This window comes from Idiotropiscis lumnitzeri, chromosome 7 (assembly GCF_059441095.1).
Source record: "Idiotropiscis lumnitzeri isolate Australia: NSW breed Sydney's pygmy pipehorse chromosome 7, RoL_Ilum_1.0, whole genome shotgun sequence".
Taxonomy (NCBI): Eukaryota; Metazoa; Chordata; class Actinopteri; order Syngnathiformes; family Syngnathidae; genus Idiotropiscis; species Idiotropiscis lumnitzeri.
This window is the reverse complement of record NC_142397.1, coordinates 6375721-6399209: the sequence shown is the minus strand read 5'-3', so window position 1 is coordinate 6399209 and position 23489 is coordinate 6375721. Positions and strand designations below refer to the sequence as shown.

Below are 23489 nucleotides of genomic sequence, written 5' to 3'. Positions count from 1 at the left end.
AATAACATTTATCTGTCCCATAGATATTACAATAATAAAGATATGAATTATTGAATGAATTTTTGTTTTACAATTCTTTGACCTTTAGTATTTGTTAAATTTTACAACAGAGAAAATTCTGCAAATATCAGCTGATTTTTTTTTCCAATTTTGTGTGTTTGCATCTCATTATCTTTCGTATTTTGTAATGGGTTAATGTCTAAAAAAAAAAAAAAAAAGATTTCAAAAAGCTAATATCAACCGATTAAATCTGGATTGCCGATTTATCGATCGGGCCCTAAATATTACTTTAGGTTACCAAGTCACTTATAGTAGTCTTGCAAGTCTTCTTTGTTTGTGACTTGATAACTATACTATACTGCCCCCCGGTGGCTAAATCGCATAATGTCCAATCATCATGTACAACCTGTTTAATTTCTAATATTCTATTCAATTGTATTGTTACTTATTTTTGTGAAGATTTTCCTTCTAAAACACATTCCAATTTTTTTATGGAAAGGAACTTTTCATATTCTCGTCCACGTCCGCGAAAATCGAGCGCGCCGCCAAGTAATCTGACGGCTGGTTTCCCATGGCTGTGTCTCGCCGACCCGTGGACCTTCCACTCTGTCTCGCTGATGGCTCCTGTGTGATTACGATCATCCATCTTACTGTCAAAGGCAACAAAAAAGGGCCAGAAAAGGGGAGATCGCACACATACACACAGTCACACGCGCTCGCCATCCCTGGCGTCCAGCAAACAAGCGAGCGCAGTGTGCGAGCAGAGGTAAACAACAGGCCGCTTCAATTGGCTGTACGTAAGGAACAGGCGTGGGCGTGCATCTTTCGGGGTCGTCCGCGGCTGCCCATTATGCTGCATGATCAGTCGCTGTCGTGTATGTGGGTGCGGGCGGGGGGGTTGCGGTGGCTAGGGGAGGGGGGGGGGGGGGGCAGTGTCATGTCTGATCTTGCAGCTGATCAAAAGGCACCAGAGACTTGCTCCCTTGTGGCCGGGCGAGCGGGGCCTCATATCAACATGTCTCTGTTCAGTAGACAGGAAAAACAAGAAGAAAGAGAAGGGGAGTGGGGGGCTGATTGGTGGTCGGTGGGGGTTGGGGTTCGGGAGACGTATGGGCAAAAGGGACAGATGAAAGGATAGCGAGGGAGGCCCGACTACAGTATATGACAGGAATGCATTACTGCACTTGTACGTTTGTTGTCTCTGATGAGCATTATTAAAACGTGTGTGTTAATAACCTCCATGACAGGAAGTCGTTGGCTGTCTTTAAACATTGCCTTTCATGTAATTGCCACATTTCCTCAAATAGTTGCCTTGGGTGTTTATTTACTTAACTGCATACGGAGTGGGGTGAGAGGGGGGTATACATTAGGGCTGTGAATCAAGGTTTCAGGTATAACAAAGTGGATGTTAATTACGATTGATGTATATAAATAAATGATCACATTACTTCACAATTCATTAGACTTTATTTTTAGCCTAACCTATAAAAGCAAAACATTCATAATAAATCAGTTTATTGTCATAAATTAATAAATTAATTTATAGCTTGTGTTTGTTGAAAAAAATGCATGAGATTACTGCAAAATAATTGCAAAATAAAAAAATCATGATTGTTTTTTAAAATCATTCAGCAAAAATGCTACTCGCTAGCTCATTACGTGCTAGCTAGAAAAGGCTACGTGGTCACTTTAACAACACATACAAAGTGTAATTCTACTATTTTTTGTCACATATGTAATATACACAAATGGCCCTATTGTGAAATAAATAGAAAACATAACAGAAGACCGATTTTATTCAGCAGAATTTAGTCAAGTCTCTCCCACATACACACACACAGTACAGTAAATGTACATGTTGAAAGGGGGCGTGGCCTGGTGGGAATCATCCACACTAGTTGGCCGTTTGCCACGCAGCTAACGTCTGCGCCATGATCTGTAAAAGGCCTCAACACGCCAATCCGACGTTGGCTGTAGGAAAGTCGGTACACGTTGTCTATTTTGTGTAGCGCGGAACGTCGTAAAGTCGGCGCCGTTGTTGTGATGTCTGAGGGGGCGTGTTTGTTCAATTCAACATAGAATCGGGTGAGGCTGTCGGGTTAAATGACCAGTTAGCTAGCGATTCAGTGCGCTGGACAAGAACCGGAAGTGACGAAAGCGGAAAAGCTGTGAAAAGTGAAGCCAATTCTTAATAACTTAATAATAAACTTTGCTCATTTTTTACATCTCCTCTATGGAATAACGGCTGGCTGGACAGAAGAACGCAAAGACAAATTCATTACTGTCATTCACAAAAGACCGCCGTTATTGGACATCGCCGTCAAAGCCTACACATCTATACACTATCACCGCCGGTGGCATGGAGGGGTACTACTTGTCATGCATGCGCAGAAGGTCCGGAGTAGTTGGCGTCTCCGTCGAGTTTTGCCATGTGTGCTTCAGTCATTTTGCGGTCCGAGGCGACAGTTGGCCACAATGGCCGACGTCGGATTGGTGTGGAGAGGCCTTAAAAGTGTTTTCATTTTATCCAAACAGCATAGTTGTCCAAATCATATTTAAACATATTCAGAAAACAAGAAAAGACGTTTTTTTTTGTGAGTGTGTATTTATATTGTATCAGTTAGTTAAAAATGACTCTGCCAATTAAGCTATGAGTGTATTGATTCTTACTTTTGCTTTGTTGTCCAGTTCAATAAATTGGTGAAAGTGAATAGAGGAGAATCCCCCTCTCTCTCTCTCTTTTTTTTCACACCTACATTTACTCAGGGGGATAGAATTGATCATAACTGCACTGTTCTAGTTGTCTTCGAAAACATTTCGCCTCTCATGCTAACATGAACGATTGTCATTATCTTTCTTTGTAATATGGTGACGTGTTTAAAAAAAAAAAGCAAAATTTGGCAAGATTTTGCTGAATTTCAAAGGATCTAATAATGGCCAATTAAATTAACCGGTTGATTAATCTGTCAGGGTTTTTTTTTTTACCCATAAAAAGCTAGTTGCTGAAAAACTCATATTCAAGCCGTGGCTAAAAGGAAAGTAGTAGTTGCTGTCAAGGAATTATGTCAATGTACTATTGTCTGGCTGTTCTTGCAGCTTTCATGTCAGGGGAGGAGTTAGGTTGAGCTTCTTTGTTATGACATGTTGTCGGCGGGGCGTAGTCGTAGTCGGTGACGGGATGCGGCCGGCAAACGTGGGGTGGTGCAGCTGGCTGCTGTGACGGGCAGCACCAACTTGGAAATACACCGGCCGTTCAGGAACATATTTTCTAGAAATTCCCGATGGCCACCTCCCGTCCCTGAGGAATGTGGCAAGATGAGTTTGAAATTATTTTTAAGTGTTAGGAGTTAAATTGTTGGTACAATTTTGGTTTCAAATGATAACAACAGTGTCAATTGCTGATGGTTTTTCAATATGGGCCGCAGGGCTGTTTCCTCGTCACCTGCAAATTGTGTTTGTTTTTTTATGTTTGTTTTCTAACTGTACGCTAGCAGTCGACTCCTCAGGACTTGAACCATTGAGTCAAGTTCTGGACCACTTGGGTGTGTCCTATGGACTTCCTCAGCGCCCTGCAGGCAATGCAGTAGTGTTCTCCCCAGAAGGAGGGCTGGTGAAGTTTGAAACCCGTCCTCCAACGCAGGTGCCTCAGCAATCGTTCCGGGTGCCGCCTGAGCGCCAGCAGATACCAAGCCAAATCTTTGACTGAGGGGAAGTCATCTACGTGGATGAAGGCATCTGGTGGCAGGAAGCGTTCGTAGTTCTTCCGGGCGGGACCCAGGACCACCGGCACAGCTCCGGCCAGCACGGCGTTCCACAGCTTCTCTGTGATGTAGTCCGTGTGTTGCGAGTTCTCCAGGGCTAAATAAAAGCGGTACTGCTTTAGGAGCTGCACCACGCTTTCGGGGCCTTCCGGAATGCTGCGTCCAGCTCGCCCGAACACGTCCACCTGGATGTACTGGCTGAGCTGGTCGTAGAAGGCCACGCGGGCGTGTGAATGGACCCAGTTGCTCACTACCCACGCCACCAAGCCACGACGAGAGGTTCTATAAGGTTCTGAGAGCGGCTTCCCGCTGTTGTGCTCGAGGACCAAAAAGCCGTATGGGAGGAAGATGTCAGAGTCAGTCCGGTAGCTCATGGTGAGGTTGAAGCGCCCCTCCAGGTGCCACAGGGCCGATGTGTGCGAGGGCGACTCGTAGTTGAGCCATATCCACTTCTGCCCCGCCGGCCGGTCCGCTTCCGGCGGCAGCGCAGCTCTTCCCGCCGCGACGTCGCGGTGGTGCACGAGCACGCCGTCGGCGAGCGGGTACGCGCGAGGGTCGTCCGTCAGCGCGCAGCCGTCGACGCCGTAGCGCGCCAAACAATCCGGAAGTGGCTCCTTCTTCCCGATCGGATGAGTCCAAATCAAGAGCGTCACTTCGGGAGCGGTCGTGAGAGGCTCCGTTAAGCGGAGCAAAGAAAATCCCAGGAGGACGAGCCCAGTGGCAGCCACTAGGCCCGCGATACGGAAGTTGGCGTTACGTTTGAACGAAACGGGGAACCTCTTGAAACGTGTGCAGGTACGTCGAGCCCAAATTCCCATAGGTGCCCTTCACCCCCGAACACAAGTTACGGGTTTGAGAAAGAATGGCTACGGGAAAGAAGTCTCTTTCAGAAGCTCTGCGGGAAGTTGCAAATCTTTTGGAATCGCATAATAACTTAAGGCCTTCACCTGAGAGAGAATTGTTGCAGCAGCAGCAGTGTCACTTTCTGGAAGTTGATTCGACAGCCCAGCTGTGGCGCTAAATGTTAACTCAAGTGACCACACTCGACGAAACCCAGTACAAGGTAAACAGCCGTCGACATTTAAAATGATTTAGTTTTTCTGTAGAAAAAGATAATGAAAGAAATAAAGTCACAATCATTAATTAGAGGAAGGCACTCGTTTTGCGCGGTTGGAGAGTACAGCACATTGGACTATAAAGATCGCTATGTTCCAGCTGGAGCGATGACGTCATTTTCGTCGCACGCAGCAAAGGCGTAACTCCGGTTCTCGAGAGCCACAGTCCTGCATTGGTGACCATGATGATGATGATTATGATATCTATTCATTATCTGATCCGGTATTTATTTCAAACAGTCGTTTTAATTGATTTAATTGTGACTCTTTTGGCCTTGCATACGATCGGGACGTGGCAGAGTGCTGGCGGGTTCCTGTTGCCGGTGAATGAGGCTTCTGTGACGTCATCACGGCCTCCCACCCACTTCGAAACTGAGTAAACATCTACACAGCAGCTCAGGAAATAAGTAACTTTTTATGACCCGTTTATCAGGTTGGTATACTTACACTGTACCTTTTGAGGTTTTGCAAAGAAAGAACATTCAAAAAAGTTACTTTGGAGAGAATGAATAATCAGTGCACATGAGGGACATGACCCCAACTGTGCCCCGATTTTTTTTTTTTATTAGTTTTCCAATTGTTGAGTAAAATCTGAGAATTTAGTTTCTCATCTATTGTGATAAATTTGTGAATTTTGTATTTATTATCATTTTAAATTTTTGTAAATTGATTAGGGCACCACAATATGTCAAAAATATTGCAATTTATTGACAACTTATCAATTCCCACATTAATCGTCAAGTATTTTAATAATTGAGTCATCGTTTAGAGCAGGGGTGGGCAAACGTTTTAATTGGTGGACCACAATGGGTTGTAAAATTTGACAGATGGGCCGGACCAGGAGCAGATGGATGAAGTGTTTTGGTAACCTCACCTCATCAGAGAAAAAAAATAAATTAAATTTTAAATGAAAATGAACAAAAGCATTACAACAATATATCTGTCTTAGACACACCACAGTATTTAGAAAATAAAACATTAACGAGGTTTATTCATTTAATTTTTTTCAAGTTTGGCGGGCCGGATTAAAACGTTTAACGGGCCGCAGTTGGCCCCCGGGCAGTAGTTTGTTTGGTTTAGAGCCATTGTTTAACTTCACATTGTCTGAATCTTCTGATTTCAGCCTCTCAAGACTAATTATTCTCTGATTTCTGTAGTCCTTCATGATTATCATTTGTGAGTATTAAATCATCAAAATAAAGCTTATGCCAACATCTGCTTTTCTTTGGAAAACAATGACCAAACCAGCAATTGAATCGGTTTCAAAAATCTTGGTGAGTACATCAATCAGTGTTGTGTGATTTTGCTTAATTATTTTCCACTTGTTCAATCAAACGTCACCTTAAATGAGAATCACAATCCAGTAGAACACTACGATCACTAAATAAATTATATAACAAAAACATTTAGTTTACTTTAGTTTGCTTATTTTGCCACATAAAAAAAATATTTCTTATTTTTATTTTAAAAATGTCAATTCTTTAGGTACATGTTATTACAATGATGTAGAAATTCCAATATTCAACTTATGCAGCACAATGTCGCATGTTTTTCCAATATCTTGCAGCCCTAATGTTGATTTTTTGGATTACAGGAAGGAAGGAAACTGAGCGCAAAAAATATATAGCTTGTAGAGCAATAATTGTCTAGTCTATATGGAGTATATAAAACATGCCTATTTGAATATTTTTATAAATATTTAATGTTTTATAACCAGGTTTTTAGTCAGTATACAATACAACTATATTTGTATAGCACATTTCACAACAGTTGGAGCGGTAACAAAGCGCTTATTTATAACAATGGAGAACACACAATCAGAAACATGTTTATACATTTGGAATATAGTAGAAATAATTTTTGAAATGTAATATTTACATTTTAAAAACAACTTGTGCATATATTGGTTAAAATCTACCCTTGTTGAAATATTAAAAGTCACCTTATTAGTCATGACTCATCCTCTGACAGTACAGTCAGTCTACCGCTAGGTGTCTCCATACACAAAGCTGTACTTTGGATAGCTCGCCATGCATTGCCCATCAATGAGGAACCTGGTACATCTTTTCACTCAAGTGACACTGTAGAATTCCATCGGGGAGGAGGCAAAAGCATGTATTATTAATTTTGCCAATAAATAAATATTCAGAGCTTTGAATTAGACATGTATTGCCGCCACACTTTGAAATGTCGGATGTTTTATTCAGCGCGGGAAAAAAAATCAAACCCAATCAAAAAGCCTCGGTTTGAATTAAGTAGCCAAAAAGCAAAAAGTAGTTCCACATGTGGTCCTGGAGTTGTTGTTGTTGTGCTGATGGTGTGAAAATGCCAAAACATCTGCGTTTAGAAGCCCCCGAATCTGGCAGGAAAAAGCACGCTGTGTGTGTCTTCGGACATCAACTTCCCCCCTCCCTTAAACGCCCCCCCCGCCCCCAAAGCCACCCCCCCTTGTTCCCTCCCCTTTAAGAGTTTGTCATGAATCCCGGATGGAAGTGTAAATCATTGAGCGGTGGGAGGAGATGAAGCAAAGAGCATGTGTTACTCCACTGGGTCCTCCTCCTTCCTGTGACATCCATTCACTTTTCCTCAACGTGGGGTTAAAAAAAAAAAAACAACTGTGCGTGTCAGTGCATGTCTGCTGTGTGTGTGAGATCAGCTCACCCCGTAAGAGGTTTTGTATTCTTTTTGCATTATTTATCCCCCTCCTCCCCCTTTGAGCGGAACCGTTCTATTTTCAGCTGATTCTTCATCTGATGTTTATCTGGGGCTGGCGAGAAACAACAGCAGTCTGCTCCCGATATTATTAACATATGTACGTCTCGCCGCAGAAGCAGCCGAGGTTTGCGTGGTCTGGGTGTGACGTGGATGGCAATGTGCGGTCTCCTTTTTGTTTTGTTTTCTTATTTTTTTTTTAATCCATATTTGTTGCACGAAACGTACAAGCAAGTCAAGTTGCGGCAGTAGCTTTACAACCGCTATTAAACACAATGGCGCAGGCTGCTCACTACTTTTAATTTTAATAGAACAATTATGGCTTGCGCAATCGATTTTGATTCGTCAGTGGCTCACATAACGATTTCACGAATCGAACTACACCACTTATGACCAATCAAACGGAGCCAAAAAGCCACATGACCACACACAAATAGTCTCCATGTCCTCATAGGGCCGTGCTAATGTTTGTTTTATTCCTAATGGCCAAGTGTGGGGGGCGAGACTGCTGCCGATTATTCCCAATCTGAACGAAGATTCTCCTGTTAAAAAAATAAAATAAAAAATCTTCATCTGTGCGGCCCAGTTCCAAATGTCCTGCATTCTGGTACCAGGCCATGGAGTGATGGTTTGGAACCAGTGTTGCCTGAGTTACTTTGAAAAAGTAACTTTTCTGATTACTTGATTTTAAAAGGAATTTATCGATTGAACGGCCCAGAAATTGACGGCCGTTTGGGAAGCTCCCAAAATTCCCAATGGCCGCCGCGCCTCTTCTTCTACATTAGATATAATAACATGTTCGCAACTAGAGTACTGTGAGACACGAAAAAAGGCAGTAAAACGATGACTTTTAACCAGCAGTGTAAAAGTGACTTGTAGGACTCAAGTATTCCGCGGAGAGCGCGGTAGTCTTTTACGACGGGACCCCCAGGTCATCACTCATCTTCCCTATTGATTTTCTCTTTCTCTGTTCTCGGGGGACAGGATGTCTCAATTGGTCGCGCCTGGTGTGGGAGTGTGAGCGACAGAAAGAGATGAACACCAGCGAGTAACGGCGAGGCTACAGAGAGGGAAGGGGGGGGGGGGCACAGAGGCCCTCGCTGACCCACGACCTTAATCATGACCCCATAGGTCACACCAAAGGTCAGGGGTTGTGTGAAAGTGCCACCGAGGCGATTCACTGCACTGCCGGGCGCTGATGATCTTATGCAGCCGTGCCGGCCTGTCTGGCCTGATCAGTGTTGCGCTGCGCCCGCGGGCCCCCGAGGGCCACACATCCGTCTCTAACGTGGCCACACGAAGCCCCGCTAAAAGCACTTCGCGGGCACGGCCAGTGAGCACCAGGAAAAACTCGAGGACAGACGGGCCGGCTGTTCATCTACTTGTACGGTGGCTGCAATAGGAAAGAATATGTACGACATATATTCCAACTTTTTAAGGGCACAGTCAGCATGTGTGGATAGTCGGACTTTTTAATTGCTCGCAGTGTTCAAAGAATGCTTACAAATAGTTCAAGTGTGACATTCAACAAGTCAATGTTTTGTTTACCTATTTCTGAAAATGCACCCTTCTCCGCTGTTATGTAACAGCAGCGCAATTTTGCCTAACTACGCCACACACCAAGTTTCCAAGATCAGATAGGCTGGATCAATATTCAGTCCCATTTCAAGTGACTGCACTGCTTTAGACGATTTTAGGCAAGCGCTCCCAAACAGGCAGACAAAGCCCAAAGGTAAGCAGAGCTGCAAGGAGTTGGATGCACAAATTAGTGTCAGCCAAATAGTGTTGGTTTCAGATAAAGTTAGAAAAAAAGAGAGAGATGGGGTGGCCAGTCACATTCAAATGGGCTAATTTCAACATGACAAAAAAATAGGGTGTGAAAAGTGGTTTATAATTCTTGACCTTATTTTTAGAGCATGTTCCAAACATATTGTCAAAAGCTTCCGTTATGTTACTACAACCGCTGAGTAAATGTGTAAATCCATTTTATTTTTCATTGAACATATGCTTACATTGTTGTTGTCTGAAAATTGGCTGGGGCGGGTTAATCGGTCTCATGTTAGTTTGTTGGTCTGAAGAAGTATTCAAATATCAAATGAAATGGTGCTGACCAAATAATGTAAAAATGACTTGACAACAAAAAAAAATCAATATAAATGTGCAGGGGGGGAAACATTTTATTGCCTTTGACTGTACCATCGTTAGAAGAAAAATTAGGGAGCTGCTCTCATTGACCACTTTCAAAGTGTGCTTAAATGACTTGGAATGCAAAACATCCAAAATGATTATTATTTTCTTTCTGCTCTTGCTCTGAGACTTGTTGCATTAATATGCCGATTGATTGCCTTATCGTCTTCTCATGCTCGTCTCGGCCAGGATAGTCTTGCAGGTTGCCGAATGGGTTTTATAGTCATCGTTAAATAAAGATACACTCACAATAAATAAGTGAAAAAAAAAACAAGTGGAAAACTTTTTCCCTCATAAATACCGAAACGCGATCTACCGACTGTGCGTCGCGTTCCAAGACTCCAGACCGTAAAGCCACGCGTTTTACCTTTAGCTGTGAATAAACTTAGTCGCGGGTAACTAGTCAAGCTGTCAAATAAATGCGGTTTGAACAGGAAGCGCATCAAAATGGAGTAAAATGAACGCTACAAAAAAAAGTTCTCACTGCCTTTGCCGCCCTTGGCTGGTGTCGTTGCCTGGCATGTTCAATGTGTGTTGTGGCTTCATAATAATTTGTACTTGGGTTGATAACCAAGAGCCAGACTCGTTCCAACACGAGTGCACGCCCCCCCCTTGTTGCTTCAAAGCAAAACCTGTAAGAGCCGAGCGACGCTTCAACCGCTTTGGAGAGGTGCAGTGGTTAAAAAAAATGTTTGTGATGATTTCGGGTTTGATTTTTTTTTTTTTTTTTGTGGTGCAGGGATTTTGAATGTGGGTGGAGGCTCCAGTGACCACGGTGATCATTTAAAATGGTTACAGCTTTTGGCAAAATGGCCTAAAATGGATGGATGATCGTTCTTTTTTTTTTTTTTTCTTTTATTGTGTCTTAATGCATTTAGTGCAAGGCTCTTTTTATGTATTTAACCCAAAAAACAAAAAAATAAATAAATATAACCAAATCACATAAACACATACGCATAAAAGTACATGGATTACGCCTGACCTGTATTTCAGGTTTGACTTGGGCTGCTTCATAAGTCATGCCGGCCCGCGACACGAGCATCATGTTCATCAGTTCGCACACAACATTTTGGGCTTGAACGCATAACGTCGTGTTGATCCAAAGACTGCCGCATCCATGCTGCTACTATTCCAATACGAGGCCTTTTTTTGCAATTGTTCTCCTTCTGAAGAAAGAATCCCCTTTTTTTAGGGGGCTCAACATGCCTGAAAACTTCTTACAAGCCATCAAGAGCCCCTAAAACTCTTTCAGTAAGTCCTGGAAAGTTGGAAAAAAAAGTAACTCCTCGATTGACACCAAATTGGGTTTACGCGTAACGGAACAAGTGGAAAAGTCTCCAGGAAATGTGACCAAAAAAAAAAAAAAAAGTACTGGGAGTGTGTTTTTATGTTATGAATGTGCCGTTTGAATTAACTGTCTTTGTTTTTGTATGTCAGACTTTTCATTTCTGCTCAGCACTTTGTATGGAAAAAAAGATTCTTTTATTTTCTAATGGCCTGCTCTTTTTGTATACTTTTAATAGATTTCCTGGTGGTAGGTGAATAAGGAGGGAAACAGGATCAAAATGATGTCTTGGTGTATTAAATAAGGCAAAGCTATTTTGAGCTGCTTCACTTTATCGGAGCAATGAGCACCATTCATACGGAAGGGGGCATAAACTGCTCCAAACTCCAAAAGGTGCCGTGAAAGAGAGGCATTATCTATGCCACATTCCGTGCGGTATTTTTAACGGGTGCAAGTGAAGCACAATCGCTGTTGGGAAACAAAAATAAATCTCGAGTAGTGTATTTTTGTAGCAGATGGAGCCGATATCAAGACTGCGAGCTCTGTGTGGCTTACAAAAAAAAAAAAGAAAGAAGTCATTTCACCCAGACAGGCCTTACAGCACCCTTGATACAAAGAAAAAGAAAGAAAAAAAACAATATGAACAGCAGAGCTGTTGCAAAGATAAGACAGAGCAGCTATAGGCTCTCCATATGGACAACCTTTGGTGTGTGAAACAAACATGCGAGAGCCTTTGATGCAATTCTAGAACAACAACAAATGTTTTCATGAAATGCGTTTTTTTTTTTTTTTAATGAAGCCCCATTTGAACTATGTGCATACATAGCTCGTAATTAAGAATTCTCCGACACGCGGTCGGCGGGAGTGACGCTTCAGGAGCAGCCGGGGGTCAACTGTGTAGCTCAAGGTCAGTTCGACAGAACACTGACGTAAAATGCCGCCATTTTTTGTACGCCGTTATTTATGGGCAATGCTTGGTTTGAAAAAAAAAAAAAAAGAATAAATAAATAAAAGGGCACTTTTTATTAGGGTTGAAAACTAATCGAATTGACCCCCCACCCCATCCGCAAAATTCCGATTGCGATTTAATGTGTGTGACTATTTTTTACAAGGTCCTCTTAAATTAATAAAATGCTTTGGTATTTTGGGATAGGCTAAATGCAAATAAAGCATTCACAAATATAAAAGGCAGCTTATGGATCCACTTAAATTCAAGTTGCTCACTTACTAAACTTGTGGGGTTGCAGTCTTTTTAAGTGGGCAGTCTGACAACTTCACCACGAAATTGGACCAAATAAGTGCGGTGTAAACATGTCAGTGAATTTTAAATCAAATTGCAACAAGAATGCAAACACATCTGTGGCATTAGCACTTGAAATGTTCTTGTTTCATAAAAACAATGACGTGCACTTTTTTAAGCACTGAATATATCGAGACATTCCATAAATTAGCTGAGATTGACTCCAGCTCGTCCTATTGGGGACAAACGAAACGAAACTGGTTACAAAAAAACAAAAATATTTCAAATGAGAGTTCGGGTTCTGTATGCAAATTGACAATTAAAAAAAATATTTACATAAATCGCCTACAGATATTTCATTTGCTTCATAAATGAAACCTAGATTAAAAATTGCAAACGAAACATTTACATGAATCGCCTGAATAAAAATCAAACCGACATTAACAATTTAAAATCAAATATTTACATATATAGCCTTAAAAAATGTTTGTTGTTTTGCTTCATAAAAGAAAAAAACCACCATATTCTAAACATTTTGGGACCAGAAATTGTGTTAAAATAAAAATATTAAAAAATAACCTAGTGATAATATGTGATCTAATTATTAAAAAATGAATATTCATAACTTAAGAAATAATACTTTAGTAATACACTGAAATCTGTGTTGTCACGCTGATCACCATGCACCAAATTCCAGCAGTTGAGGCCTTGTCGGAATTATGACCTCGACTACGGGATTTCTGTCTATATTAATAATAATTTTCTTCAAAATTTAAGTATATCATTTCAGGAATTATGTATGCTTGCATTGCCTTGTGTTGTTTTCACTGCAGAAGATTTTTTTTGTCTTTGCCATCTAATGGAATAACATTTCACTGTTCTGCCTGCCACACACAAAGATACATTTGCAATGACTAAATAATTTTCACCCAAAATAAATGAAATTAGATAAGGATGTTGCAGCACGCTCGTTAGGAGTCACTGATTTATAGTGGAACTCTTTGAAAAGTAATAAATCGCTGAACCTTTACGTCACCTCCGTGGAATATGACTTCTGGTCGAGTAGAGATGAAACGATTCTTCCTTTCGAAGATTAGAAAACACAGCCCCGTTTGAAATGAATTTGACTCCACGGTGAGTATTGCTGACGTGTGTCTTGCAAACGTATTTGCGCATAGTCGGCAAAGTTACTCGAGGCCTGTTAGTTGCTGCTAAAGAATTGCGGTGGTTCCTTTCGCAAAGGTTAGTCAGGAGTAACTTATGTTAAAGGTGGGTTAAAGGTTTCATCCATGCACCTTTCCTGAGCATTTTTAGAATTCTTTCCTCCAAGTACTTAGTCACGGGTCATCTCGCTCAGATAGGAACAGAAAGGAAAGTTCCTTCGCAAAAGAACAGAATCCACAGAGGCCCAGTAAATCTCTCTCTATTTAGTATTGATTTGTCTATCCGTCGATCCGCAGCAGGGCCAGGAAAGCTAGGGCCCATGGGCCACATCGGGACCGTCCACAATCTTCAACCGGCCCTCATGACAATAAAATAAACATACACTATATTTTGATGTGCATGTGTGTGAACAGTACAAGCCAGAAAGAGCTACAAACTTGTCTGCGATGTTGCCAACTTTGTGACATTTTGGCTGTAATTTTGAGACTTTCCCACCCCTCTAGCGACTGTTTTTCAGAAGAGGACAAGTGAAAATGAAGAATGCCAATGGTCTGATTATACGCATATCAACAGTTTTTCAGACTACGTACTGGGTGTATGATAATTCATCATTGTATCTCTATATTGCACTGTCAATTATATGCTTTACACTTATCTTGCTATCTGTCTGCTTGTTTATCTATTTTATGATTCGGGAGTCCCGACTTCAAATGGGTAATACATTGATGCCTTGAAATAGGAATTGAATTTGTTCCTTGACCACATTCTTAATTCAAAACACTGGAATCGTAAATCATCTCTCCTCGTTGAAATGAATGGAAATTGCACTGATCTAGTCCAGCCTCTCAATTAAAAAGGAATAAATTAAAAAGAATTCTGTTGTGCGTCCTTTGGCCACCTGCAGGCAGTGTAAGACAGACATAGTGATATACTGGAGACACAAAAGAGGTTCAGCCCAGTACAGATGTATTATTTGTCATTTTTGACAGAAGATAAACAATATCAGTCGAAGAGTATTTTTATATGGTCTTTCGACATGTGTTGCAGCACCGTTTGTGTTCAGATGTCCATTTTTTTCAAAAAGAGTAACAACGCCACATAGATGATAATTGCTAGTCCGCGTGGCTATGGAGTTTCCCCCTGCATGCTAGCATTCAGGTAGTTGAGGCTATGTGATCAATTTAAATACACAAAGTGTAATTGCCTTTTGTTTTATGTTTACTTTGACAGTAACCAGAGTGGCAATAAACAATGTATATGTACATTTGTCCGTCTGTCTGTCCTGAAAGAACAAAACAAACAACACTGGCACACTTCCAAACAGCTCATTGGCCTTCAAGTAGCCTCTTTGTGTTTATTCCACATTTATTACACGTGTTATTGTACACTTAACATTATTACATTTTAGTCACCTCACTTTTTGGTGCTTCTATCCACATCAAACATATTCCATAGCCACGCATACTCTTGTTTCATCTTAACAGATTCACATTATTACCATTGGAAATTCAAAAAATGTTCAGCTCATTTAATTCGCATTGGGAATGATTTTCAAAATTCTAGAAATTAAAATAATAATAATAAATATATATTTGATATTATTACACATGTTCCAACAACATTGCATTTTTTTTTCATTCAGCCTTCCACCATCCATACTCGATAACTCCATAAATTTTCATTTTCTCATTTTTGTGTTATAATATAAATAATAATATATAAACAATACAGCGACCTAATATTGTTTAGTTAAATAAATGAGGTAACACAACACTCATTTGCAATTTACCTGTGAATTCCGCGTACTGATAAAATGCTATTAAAGCAATTATAATGGCGTTATTAAAGCGACAATCCCGCTGGGTGACCCCGTTCCACGGCAGCCTGTAGTCCAGGCGGAGCGCGGAGGAAATCCAGTCCGGGTGTTCCCCGCGCCCGCTCCCCTCCACTGAACTCCAACCCCCGCGCGCTCTATCAGCATCTCATTCCTGTCTCAATATGTCTCAAGATGGCGGCCAATGCAGGATCGATGTTTCAATATTGGAAGCGCTTTGACTTACAACAACTACAGGTCAGTGGACACTCTCTTTGGGCTCGCTCGGCAGCCGTTCCGCGGGCGGCTCGTGCTTCCCTCCCGGGTGGCTTTAGTGTGTGTTTTTGTTCCGCCGCCACCTCGTTCGCCCGTTTACGTAGGGGGAAGAGAGCCCGGAGAGCTCCCCCTCGCATTGATGAAAGTGGCTCTTCTCGCTGATCAGAAATTGATCCTCTTTGTTCAATTCCACATCGATTGGACCACTGCGACCGGCTACCGGCGGGGGCGACGCCGCCGGGATGCGGTGAAATAACAAAGCCCCCACTCTAACCCCTCCGAGGCACCGCCGCCGAACGATGTCGGCCACTACGGGGAAGCTTTTTCGCCTTGGCCACCTTTTTTTATCGCGTGTTGTTCAACTTTTAGTAGCCGTAGTTAGCCCGACGCTTTAGCCGCGAGCTGGCTACCTCGACTGGGGAGGAGGAGGGGGGTGTTGGTGGTTGGGAGAAACACCAAGTGGCTCTCGTTAGACGGTAGCGCTGCGGGGACACCCGACGTGGAAGCTCCATACAACAACTCTCCCCTTTTTTTGTGGCATTTGGAAGCAAATGAGCAAGTTTACTTGACATGTTAGCGAGCTCTTCGGCTAGCGGTTTGGAGGCAGTTTGACGCCAAGTGGCGGTTTGCTCGGCTGTGCGTGAGAATGTTTTTTTTTTTTAAACCACTATTAACACACTCTTGTTCTTTTTTGACAAACTAAGCGACACTTTTATATTGATCGTTTAAAGTAATTCCTCAAATTCTTTAACATACACGGGTAGGAGCGTGACCGTGTTGCGGTTTATGTTGGTTTTTTGTTTATTTTTTTGCTTTCTACGATGAACTCCTGAATGCGTGCGTGCGTGCATGCGTGCGTGCCACTAATCCCGCCGTGCGCGCGCCCGCGGAACCAGAGCCGTATATTGGGCCCAGTGAGTGCGTGTGAACGACGGCCTGTATGTACATGCGAGCCGGTTTGACCTATCACAAGACACCTAGACAATGGCACTGTTGTGCGCGTGTACCCCCCTCCTACTTTCCCTCCTTGTGGCATTTAACGTGAACGTGCCCTAGCTGGACTTCAACTTGATGACTATTAGAAGAAGTCCACTGGGTCATTAACATAAAATGGCAATATGTAGGCTAAACTCTGTTTCCCCCGAATTTGCATAGGATCAAAACTTTAATTTGGGTCAGGACGGGCGCACAGACAAAAGGATAGCGAACAAGTCTTCCCGGTGGCCTTTGTGTTGCACTTATGCCACATCATCAAGGCTCCACTTCTCCTATTTATTTGATCCTACCCCTGCCCCCTTGTTCATGCATTATGTAAAAAAATGTGCCTCGCTATCTGTCTCCCTCCCCCTTCCTGTTCGCCATCCAATCTCTCACTGCCACCCTCCCCTCCTCCTGCATTTTTATTTTTTCCTCCCCTCGCTCCTCACTGGCCCTTCACCCCGCTCTCACCCATTTCTCCCTGTTTGAACTGCTGTGTGAATTTGTGCACGATCAGTCCTTTTTTCTCTCTCTCTCTCTCTCTCTCTCTCTCTCCTCTCACCCCTCCCCTAGTAGATGGACTGCCAGCATGGACAGTGAAGGCAGCGCCAGCAGCCAGGACATGAAAAATGCATCGCATAAGTTTGTGATAAGGCCCTGGGTAATTATGGCAAAGGCCCCTATCACAAGCGATTAGTCAGGACAGTGAATCTGAGCGTGTGCAAAAAGGCTGGCGCTTGGCAGGCCTGTCTGCGGGATAGGAATCAGTCAGAGCTGGTGTGTGTGTATACTTGTGTGTGTGTGTGTGTGTGTGTGTGTGTGTGCAGAACTCAGAACATTCTCTGTCTATTATTGATGACATCTTATTTGCTCTCACTCCCACCAAGAGGCTCCTGGAGGAAAACCCTCTGAGAAAATCCTCATTTGGATCTATTTTTTTACACGTTGTCATTGATTGCGCTGAGAGAAGTGGCAAATGTCCCACCTACGACGAGGAAAAATGCATAGGAATGTTGCTAGAAGTGAAGTCCAATTTGCGAACTTGACGTGCGTTCACTTTACGTTGAAGATATCTGACGTCACCCTCCAAAACTATAAACTACAGCGGGTTTACGATGGTTGGGTGAAACGGAGAAACATTGTGAAGTTCGATAAAAATCTGCGTTTCCCATCCCGGCGTCTAGTCTTGTAATTGACAAAACAGCATGTCCGCACCCTCCGCCCCCCCATGGTTAATTTTAATGCTAGACACCATATTTGGAAGGGATGTGACATCTTCACTTGCACCCACCAGTTGCTCTTGAGTGATACCCAAGATTTTTGTTCTCATATACCGTCACTCATCCCCCTTCCTCGCTTCATTTATAGTAACTGGATCGTAATGTTATTTTTCCTTTTAACCCGCGTCAATTGGCACGCCAACAATGTTTAAGTCCGCAACTGTCACAGAAAGTGCACTCGCGTGAACATTTGCTATATAAACTAAAGGCAGCTACCAGTTCAGACAGGAAGTAGCGCCATTAATTCCCGCAAAGGCTCATGGGGCCCAAAGTTCGTTTTGAGTTTTTCTTATTCAATTCTAATTAGTTTATGAAACCGGTTCGTTTGAATTTTTGGGGATTACATTCATTTTATTAGTTTCAGTATTAGTTTTAGTTTTTATGATTATATGGAGTATCAAGTGCAAGATAATAATAATAATAGTAAAAGGTCTCCAAGTATCGTATCATAAAGTAAACTACAATTATGAAACACCTGACCTACCCTCTTCTGCCGCTGCGGATTTACCGCGATACCGAAATAAATACATTTCAAATGAATCGTCAAAGCTCAGGTGCGATATTAATAGACAAAGATGAAGATGGACATTTTTACTTTAATTATAGTTTTTCTCTGTAAATATAATATGTCGTTTCAGTTAGTTTTCTCAAAAGCATTTTTATTTTTAATTTTTTTCCCCAAACCAAAAAACATTTCTTCAATTTTGTTTGTTTTTTGGAAACCTTTAAACAACTACTACTTAACACGTGCCGTTTACAGCCAATTAGCCACACTCACAGGCATATATTGTCTGTGAGTGTGGCTAATTCTGTGAGAACACCTATTACTGTCCTCATTGGGGACCTTCTCTGCCTCTTTGCACACTTGAGTACAATGACAATAAAGGGATTTCTATTTCTTAATTAAGCCGCAATCCTTCCAGTAGATTTCCGTGCTGCCCGGCATGCAATAAACCGCAATATATACACTATTTATACACTATATATTAGCGACAGTTTATATTTGGGATTAAGCAGATTAAATTTCCTTGATCAACAATGGGGCAAATTAGCGGAAATAAATGCTCGCTAAATGCTCTGGCCTCCACGTTTCGACGCCAGTGTCAGACTAACGCTACACGGGGAAGTTGCCATGTCGTGGGTGGTGCTCATTTTCCCACAGAGGATGTCATGTTATTGTTGTTCAGCTATACAGAAGTGTTCTCGGTTTTGTGTCCAATGTTACGATTGGTGCACGTCGTTTGCAGTGCACTTTCAGAATATGCCGTCACAGACCGCTATGATTGGTGTTTGCCATTGGATTGTTCTTTATTTATGGCAGAGAATTCTTTCCCCCCATTTTTATACAAATTCATCTTACGTCATCACTTTATGAATGGAATTCTGTCAAAAATAGGACTATTAATCCAACTCAATTAGAATTCTTAAAAATCAATGAACATTACCGTTGTTATTAGATGGCAACAGTTTTCACATCCTCAACATATTCATCAAATAAATCCCCTTATGTGAAATATTTTGGTGGATGAGACCAAGTTTGTTGCCAGCATATTTTGTGGTTTTCTTCATAATGCTCTGCTATGTATTGCTAAAGGACATGCTTATTGAGGCCAACCACACATTTGTTGTCTCCGTTCAACTGGAACGCTTTGACGTCGGACCTCGGAACTTCCAAGCGGGATGTTTGCGACTTCCCAGCCCTTTGGAATGCGCCGCATTGTGCTGATTTGGACCTTTTTAAAATTGAGATTCTCCTGCTTGTACTATTAAAACTGTGCAGTTTAAAACTACCCAAAATATGTTTTATAACGTCATGTTTTTAGTGAGTCCAAATTGCTCTCAAGGCCTGTATTTTCTCTTTAAGTGCACTGAGTTTAAAGAGATGCCGGTTGTATTTCCCGTTAGCATTGTATTGGGATATCACCTTGACTTCAGGAAAAAAAAGAATACATTGACTTCAGCATTTGTGTCTAGAAATGTTCTAAAAATGAAGAAAGTGTGTGTAATTATTTTTGTTGTGCATTTAAACTCCAACCGGGGTGTCATTTAGCGATGGCAGAATCACATACGCTACACGATTGTAACGTGAGCAACGTGTTGCATTCAGGTTAAAGCTGGGCAAGTAATCAAAATTAAATTACGATTATTACACTCAACGATTACAAAATTGGCTTAATCATAAAAAATATTACACACAATATATATTGTGCACAAAATATTTTGAAAATAGTACTGGTTTTACGTCTAATCCGATAGTGAGTGCACTTGACTTCAAAATGTGTGCGTTCTATGTAAATTATTTAGATTTTACAACAGTTCTATATAGCAAGTAAACAGGGATGGAATATGTTTGTTTATACCGTACTCTAATGTATTTATTTATTTTTTATTTATTTTAAAATTTTAAGATTAAATAAATTTGATTTTTCGTAATATTGTTCCCAAATTTCTTTTGCGGTTTGTATAAAAAAAAAATTGTTTGAATAATCACAATTTAAATTATTACTAAAATAATCGGGATGAATATTTTTTTTCGTAATTGAGGAGCCCTAATTCAGGGTACTTTCACAACATCGGGAACTTGTAAATGCACCGCACCATTCTCCACATTAATAATTTTTCTTGGATTATCATGTTTTAAAGGAAAAAGTCCAAATGTAAATTGTGGTTACATTTCGTTTCATCGACCAGTCCTAGATGATGAACAAACATGTCTCACGGAACTACGTCTCGTTTATCCAATAAAGTTCAATATCAGGCGGCAAATTTCGCCATTAAAGTATGAATTCTGCTCATTTCATAGTAAAGCAGCGTTGCATCTGGAGCTTTTTAATAATCTGTCTTCTTACTTTACTTCACAAACTTAAGCAAATGTAGGACATTATTGCTTCGCCACATCACCTCAATCAGAGACATTCAAAACAACCGAAACAAAACATAAACCCGTCGAAACGAAATGTATGTTTATGCTGCTAATGCTGTCTAATAAATGTTTTGATGAAATCCCTAAACGTGACTGCTGCCGAATTTTCATAATTACGATGTCGGTAAGTTTCTTCCTCACTGTCTTGCGTGCGGCCTGTTTCGTCTTAACGCTCAATTTTGGTGCGCGTTCTGATTTTGATGATGAAAACCCGAGCCAACCTCGATGTCATTCGCTTGAAACCATCACAGTCTATTCCTCAGGCTCCAGCTGCTGATGTTCATTAAAATCTTATTTGATCAGCGTGTCCCATTCCCCCCCCGCATGAGGAACCAGCTAGGTGCTTGTTACAGGACAGAGAGTGCTTTGAAACAGCGTCGCGAGCTGTTAACTTGTCTTCTCTGCGTGCACAATCCCCCCCCCCCTCCTTCTTTTATTTTACCCCCTTTCCTTTATGCCCTCTTCCTCAACCACCACTTGAAACACAAATGGGTGCAACAGTGATGCTTTTAGCAAAGGTCTTGCGCACTTGCAAAATGAATCAGTGATTCAGAGATGACGGCAGGATGACTGAATTACAGATGGAGGAGGTTTTAACGACTAATCCCCGTCCGTCCATTACAGAGTGGAGTTTCTTTTAGAGGAGCTCATCAGTCTTCTCTCCTATTGTTGTTTTTTTTTTTTTTTGCCCTCCTTTTTTTTTTTCATTTGACCCAGTCAAGCAGTTTGCTGGGAACATTGTGTCTTTACTTGGGAGCAATCGGAGATTGCGCTTCATTATTGGCAAGCCCTAATAAGATATGAGACGTCAGTATGCTTCGGATTTTTCGGCGTAACCTTGGAGGTAGAACTGCAGTGGTGTGCGATTTATGAGGCCTCCTTCATGTCTGCTCCCCAGCTTGGAACTTTGTTTCCTCCATAGGCATCTGTTTATTAACCGGATTAGTCAAAAGTCACTTCATCGTTTGTTGGCCCGTGTTACATTTGGCGCGGCTCTACGTCTGTTAACATTGCGAGAACAGGACGTTTTCCCCGCATTTAGCTTGTAAGGAAAAACGAAGATCAGTTGATGAAGAGATGTTTTCAGTTGTTTGGAACCGATTGATTAAGGTTGGTTAATTAAGCTTGTCTGTCCTGAAGCTAGTGTTCTGGCGAGCAAGCTGCGCTAGATCCGCATAGATTTCTTTGTTCTGTGGCACAATTTATCCAGGAAGTACAGTATTGTTGCTCTGAGTTCAGAACGAGGGCTGCAACGATGAATCAAATAATTCAAACAATTCCATAGACAACACAAGGTCGAAGAAAAATCTGTGCAATGAAGCTTTGCGGGGATAATTTTTCCACTGCTGTTTACAAGTTCGGCAGTTGCATGTGCCATCCGTTGAAATAGATTAGCGTGATGGCGGCGAGCCAGGAGAAACAAGTCCGTCCAAGACAGAGAGAATGTCCAAAGTTTGGAATCATTTCACACTTAACAATAATGACCGATGTGGTTTTTTTCAGGGCCGATGCTAATACGCAGTCAAGGAGGCCGATAAACGATATCTAGACCCGTTATTCATTTTCAGTATAAGGGAAGATGTCTTAAGTTCAATAAAAACTTAAACAACTTAAATTGGCCCCAAATGTGAATTTTCCAACAAAAACAAAAAGCACAGAAAGTTCGCAAGGTCAGCGGCATCTCTTCGTTAATAGAAAATTTAAATGCGTATTTCTTGAGTTTTTTTTTTTTTTTAAATGGATTAAAAAAATTATTTTTTTGAATGATTTATTTATTTTTTTTACGTATTTCCTGAAGTTAACAGTTTTGAACTGATCTCTTATCGTTCGTCTCATATAAAAAAAAAAATGTCTATGTGTGCACCGTTCGCCTATTCAACAGAATGTATCATGTTATCTAATTCAATATAGCCTGCCATCGCTAATTAAAATATATTGTAATGCCTCAGCACTTGGTCAGGGATAGACTTAGCCGCCGGTGCACTTTCGCTTTATCGTACAAACAGCAAGAAAATAAATATGTAATAAGCATTTTCATGTATGTGCTTCTAATAAGCATGACTCAATCTGATTCACTTAACCCATTAGCCCGTTAACAGCTAGCCAAATACACTCTCATTCGCTGGCACCCATGTCACTCACCAATGTCACAGGTCTGACTGTAGAACGAAGATGGCAATCCCTGCCGGACAAAAATTATATCAGAACGTAACATTCCGGTTATTTTGTTTCATCATGCAAAATAAATTCTTAGACGATTAATTGATGATTGGTAGAATTCTCACTTTTAAAAATATTCATTCGCTGCAAAAAATTCAGAGTGAGTTTTTCCTCATCCCTTCAAAAATAAAAATGTCGATTGATGTCAGACAGCCAAGGTAATTTAATGATGTACGCCCACCCTTAGTAAAAACTCAACTTGGTGGTTCTCACTCAAGGTTTACAATCAATTGTTCGGCCTTGGAGTTCTCGTCTGTTTTCGAAGTTTGTGGGCAGCTCTGTCGTAACTTTGCTGAAAAGTGAGCCGTCGTTCATTCTTTTTCTCCGGCTCGAGCCGGGTAAATTTAGTCAAGGTTTCGGTAAGATGATCCCGGTGCGGCGGTCGGCGGCAACCCGAGTGGTTTAAATCTCTCAGCGACCGGCCTGCTGCTGTTGTTGTTGTCTGCAGGAGTTTTACTGTTAATTTATGAGCTGGGTGTCTGAAGGCACTGGTCGGGGATATTTTTACCCCGACTGTTGCTGCACAGGCTGGGGG

At 41.5% G+C, this 23489-nt stretch overlaps 2 protein-coding genes across 2 annotated transcripts in view; one reads left to right on the top strand and one right to left on the bottom strand.

Annotated features, from left to right (window-relative positions):
* Window positions 1-1778: 1778 nt before the first annotated feature.
* LOC148333251 (alpha-(1,3)-fucosyltransferase 4-like) lies at window positions 1779-4961 on the bottom strand. Its single transcript, XM_088300828.1, has one exon. It carries the CDS (start codon window positions 4577-4579, stop codon window positions 3503-3505), a length of 1077 nt encoding a protein of 358 aa, XP_088156954.1. The 5' UTR covers window positions 4580-4961; the 3' UTR covers window positions 1779-3502.
* Window positions 4962-15373: 10412 nt separating this feature from the next.
* The window catches only part of cux1b (cut-like homeobox 1b), a 70202-nt gene continuing 62086 nt past the window's right edge, over window positions 15374-23489 (top strand). Inside the window, exon 1 of the mRNA XM_088300283.1 lies at window positions 15374-15535. Coding sequence (XP_088156409.1) covers window positions 15473-15535 — 63 coding nt within the window. The 5' untranslated portion in view covers window positions 15374-15472. The remainder of the gene's footprint in view (window positions 15536-23489) is intronic.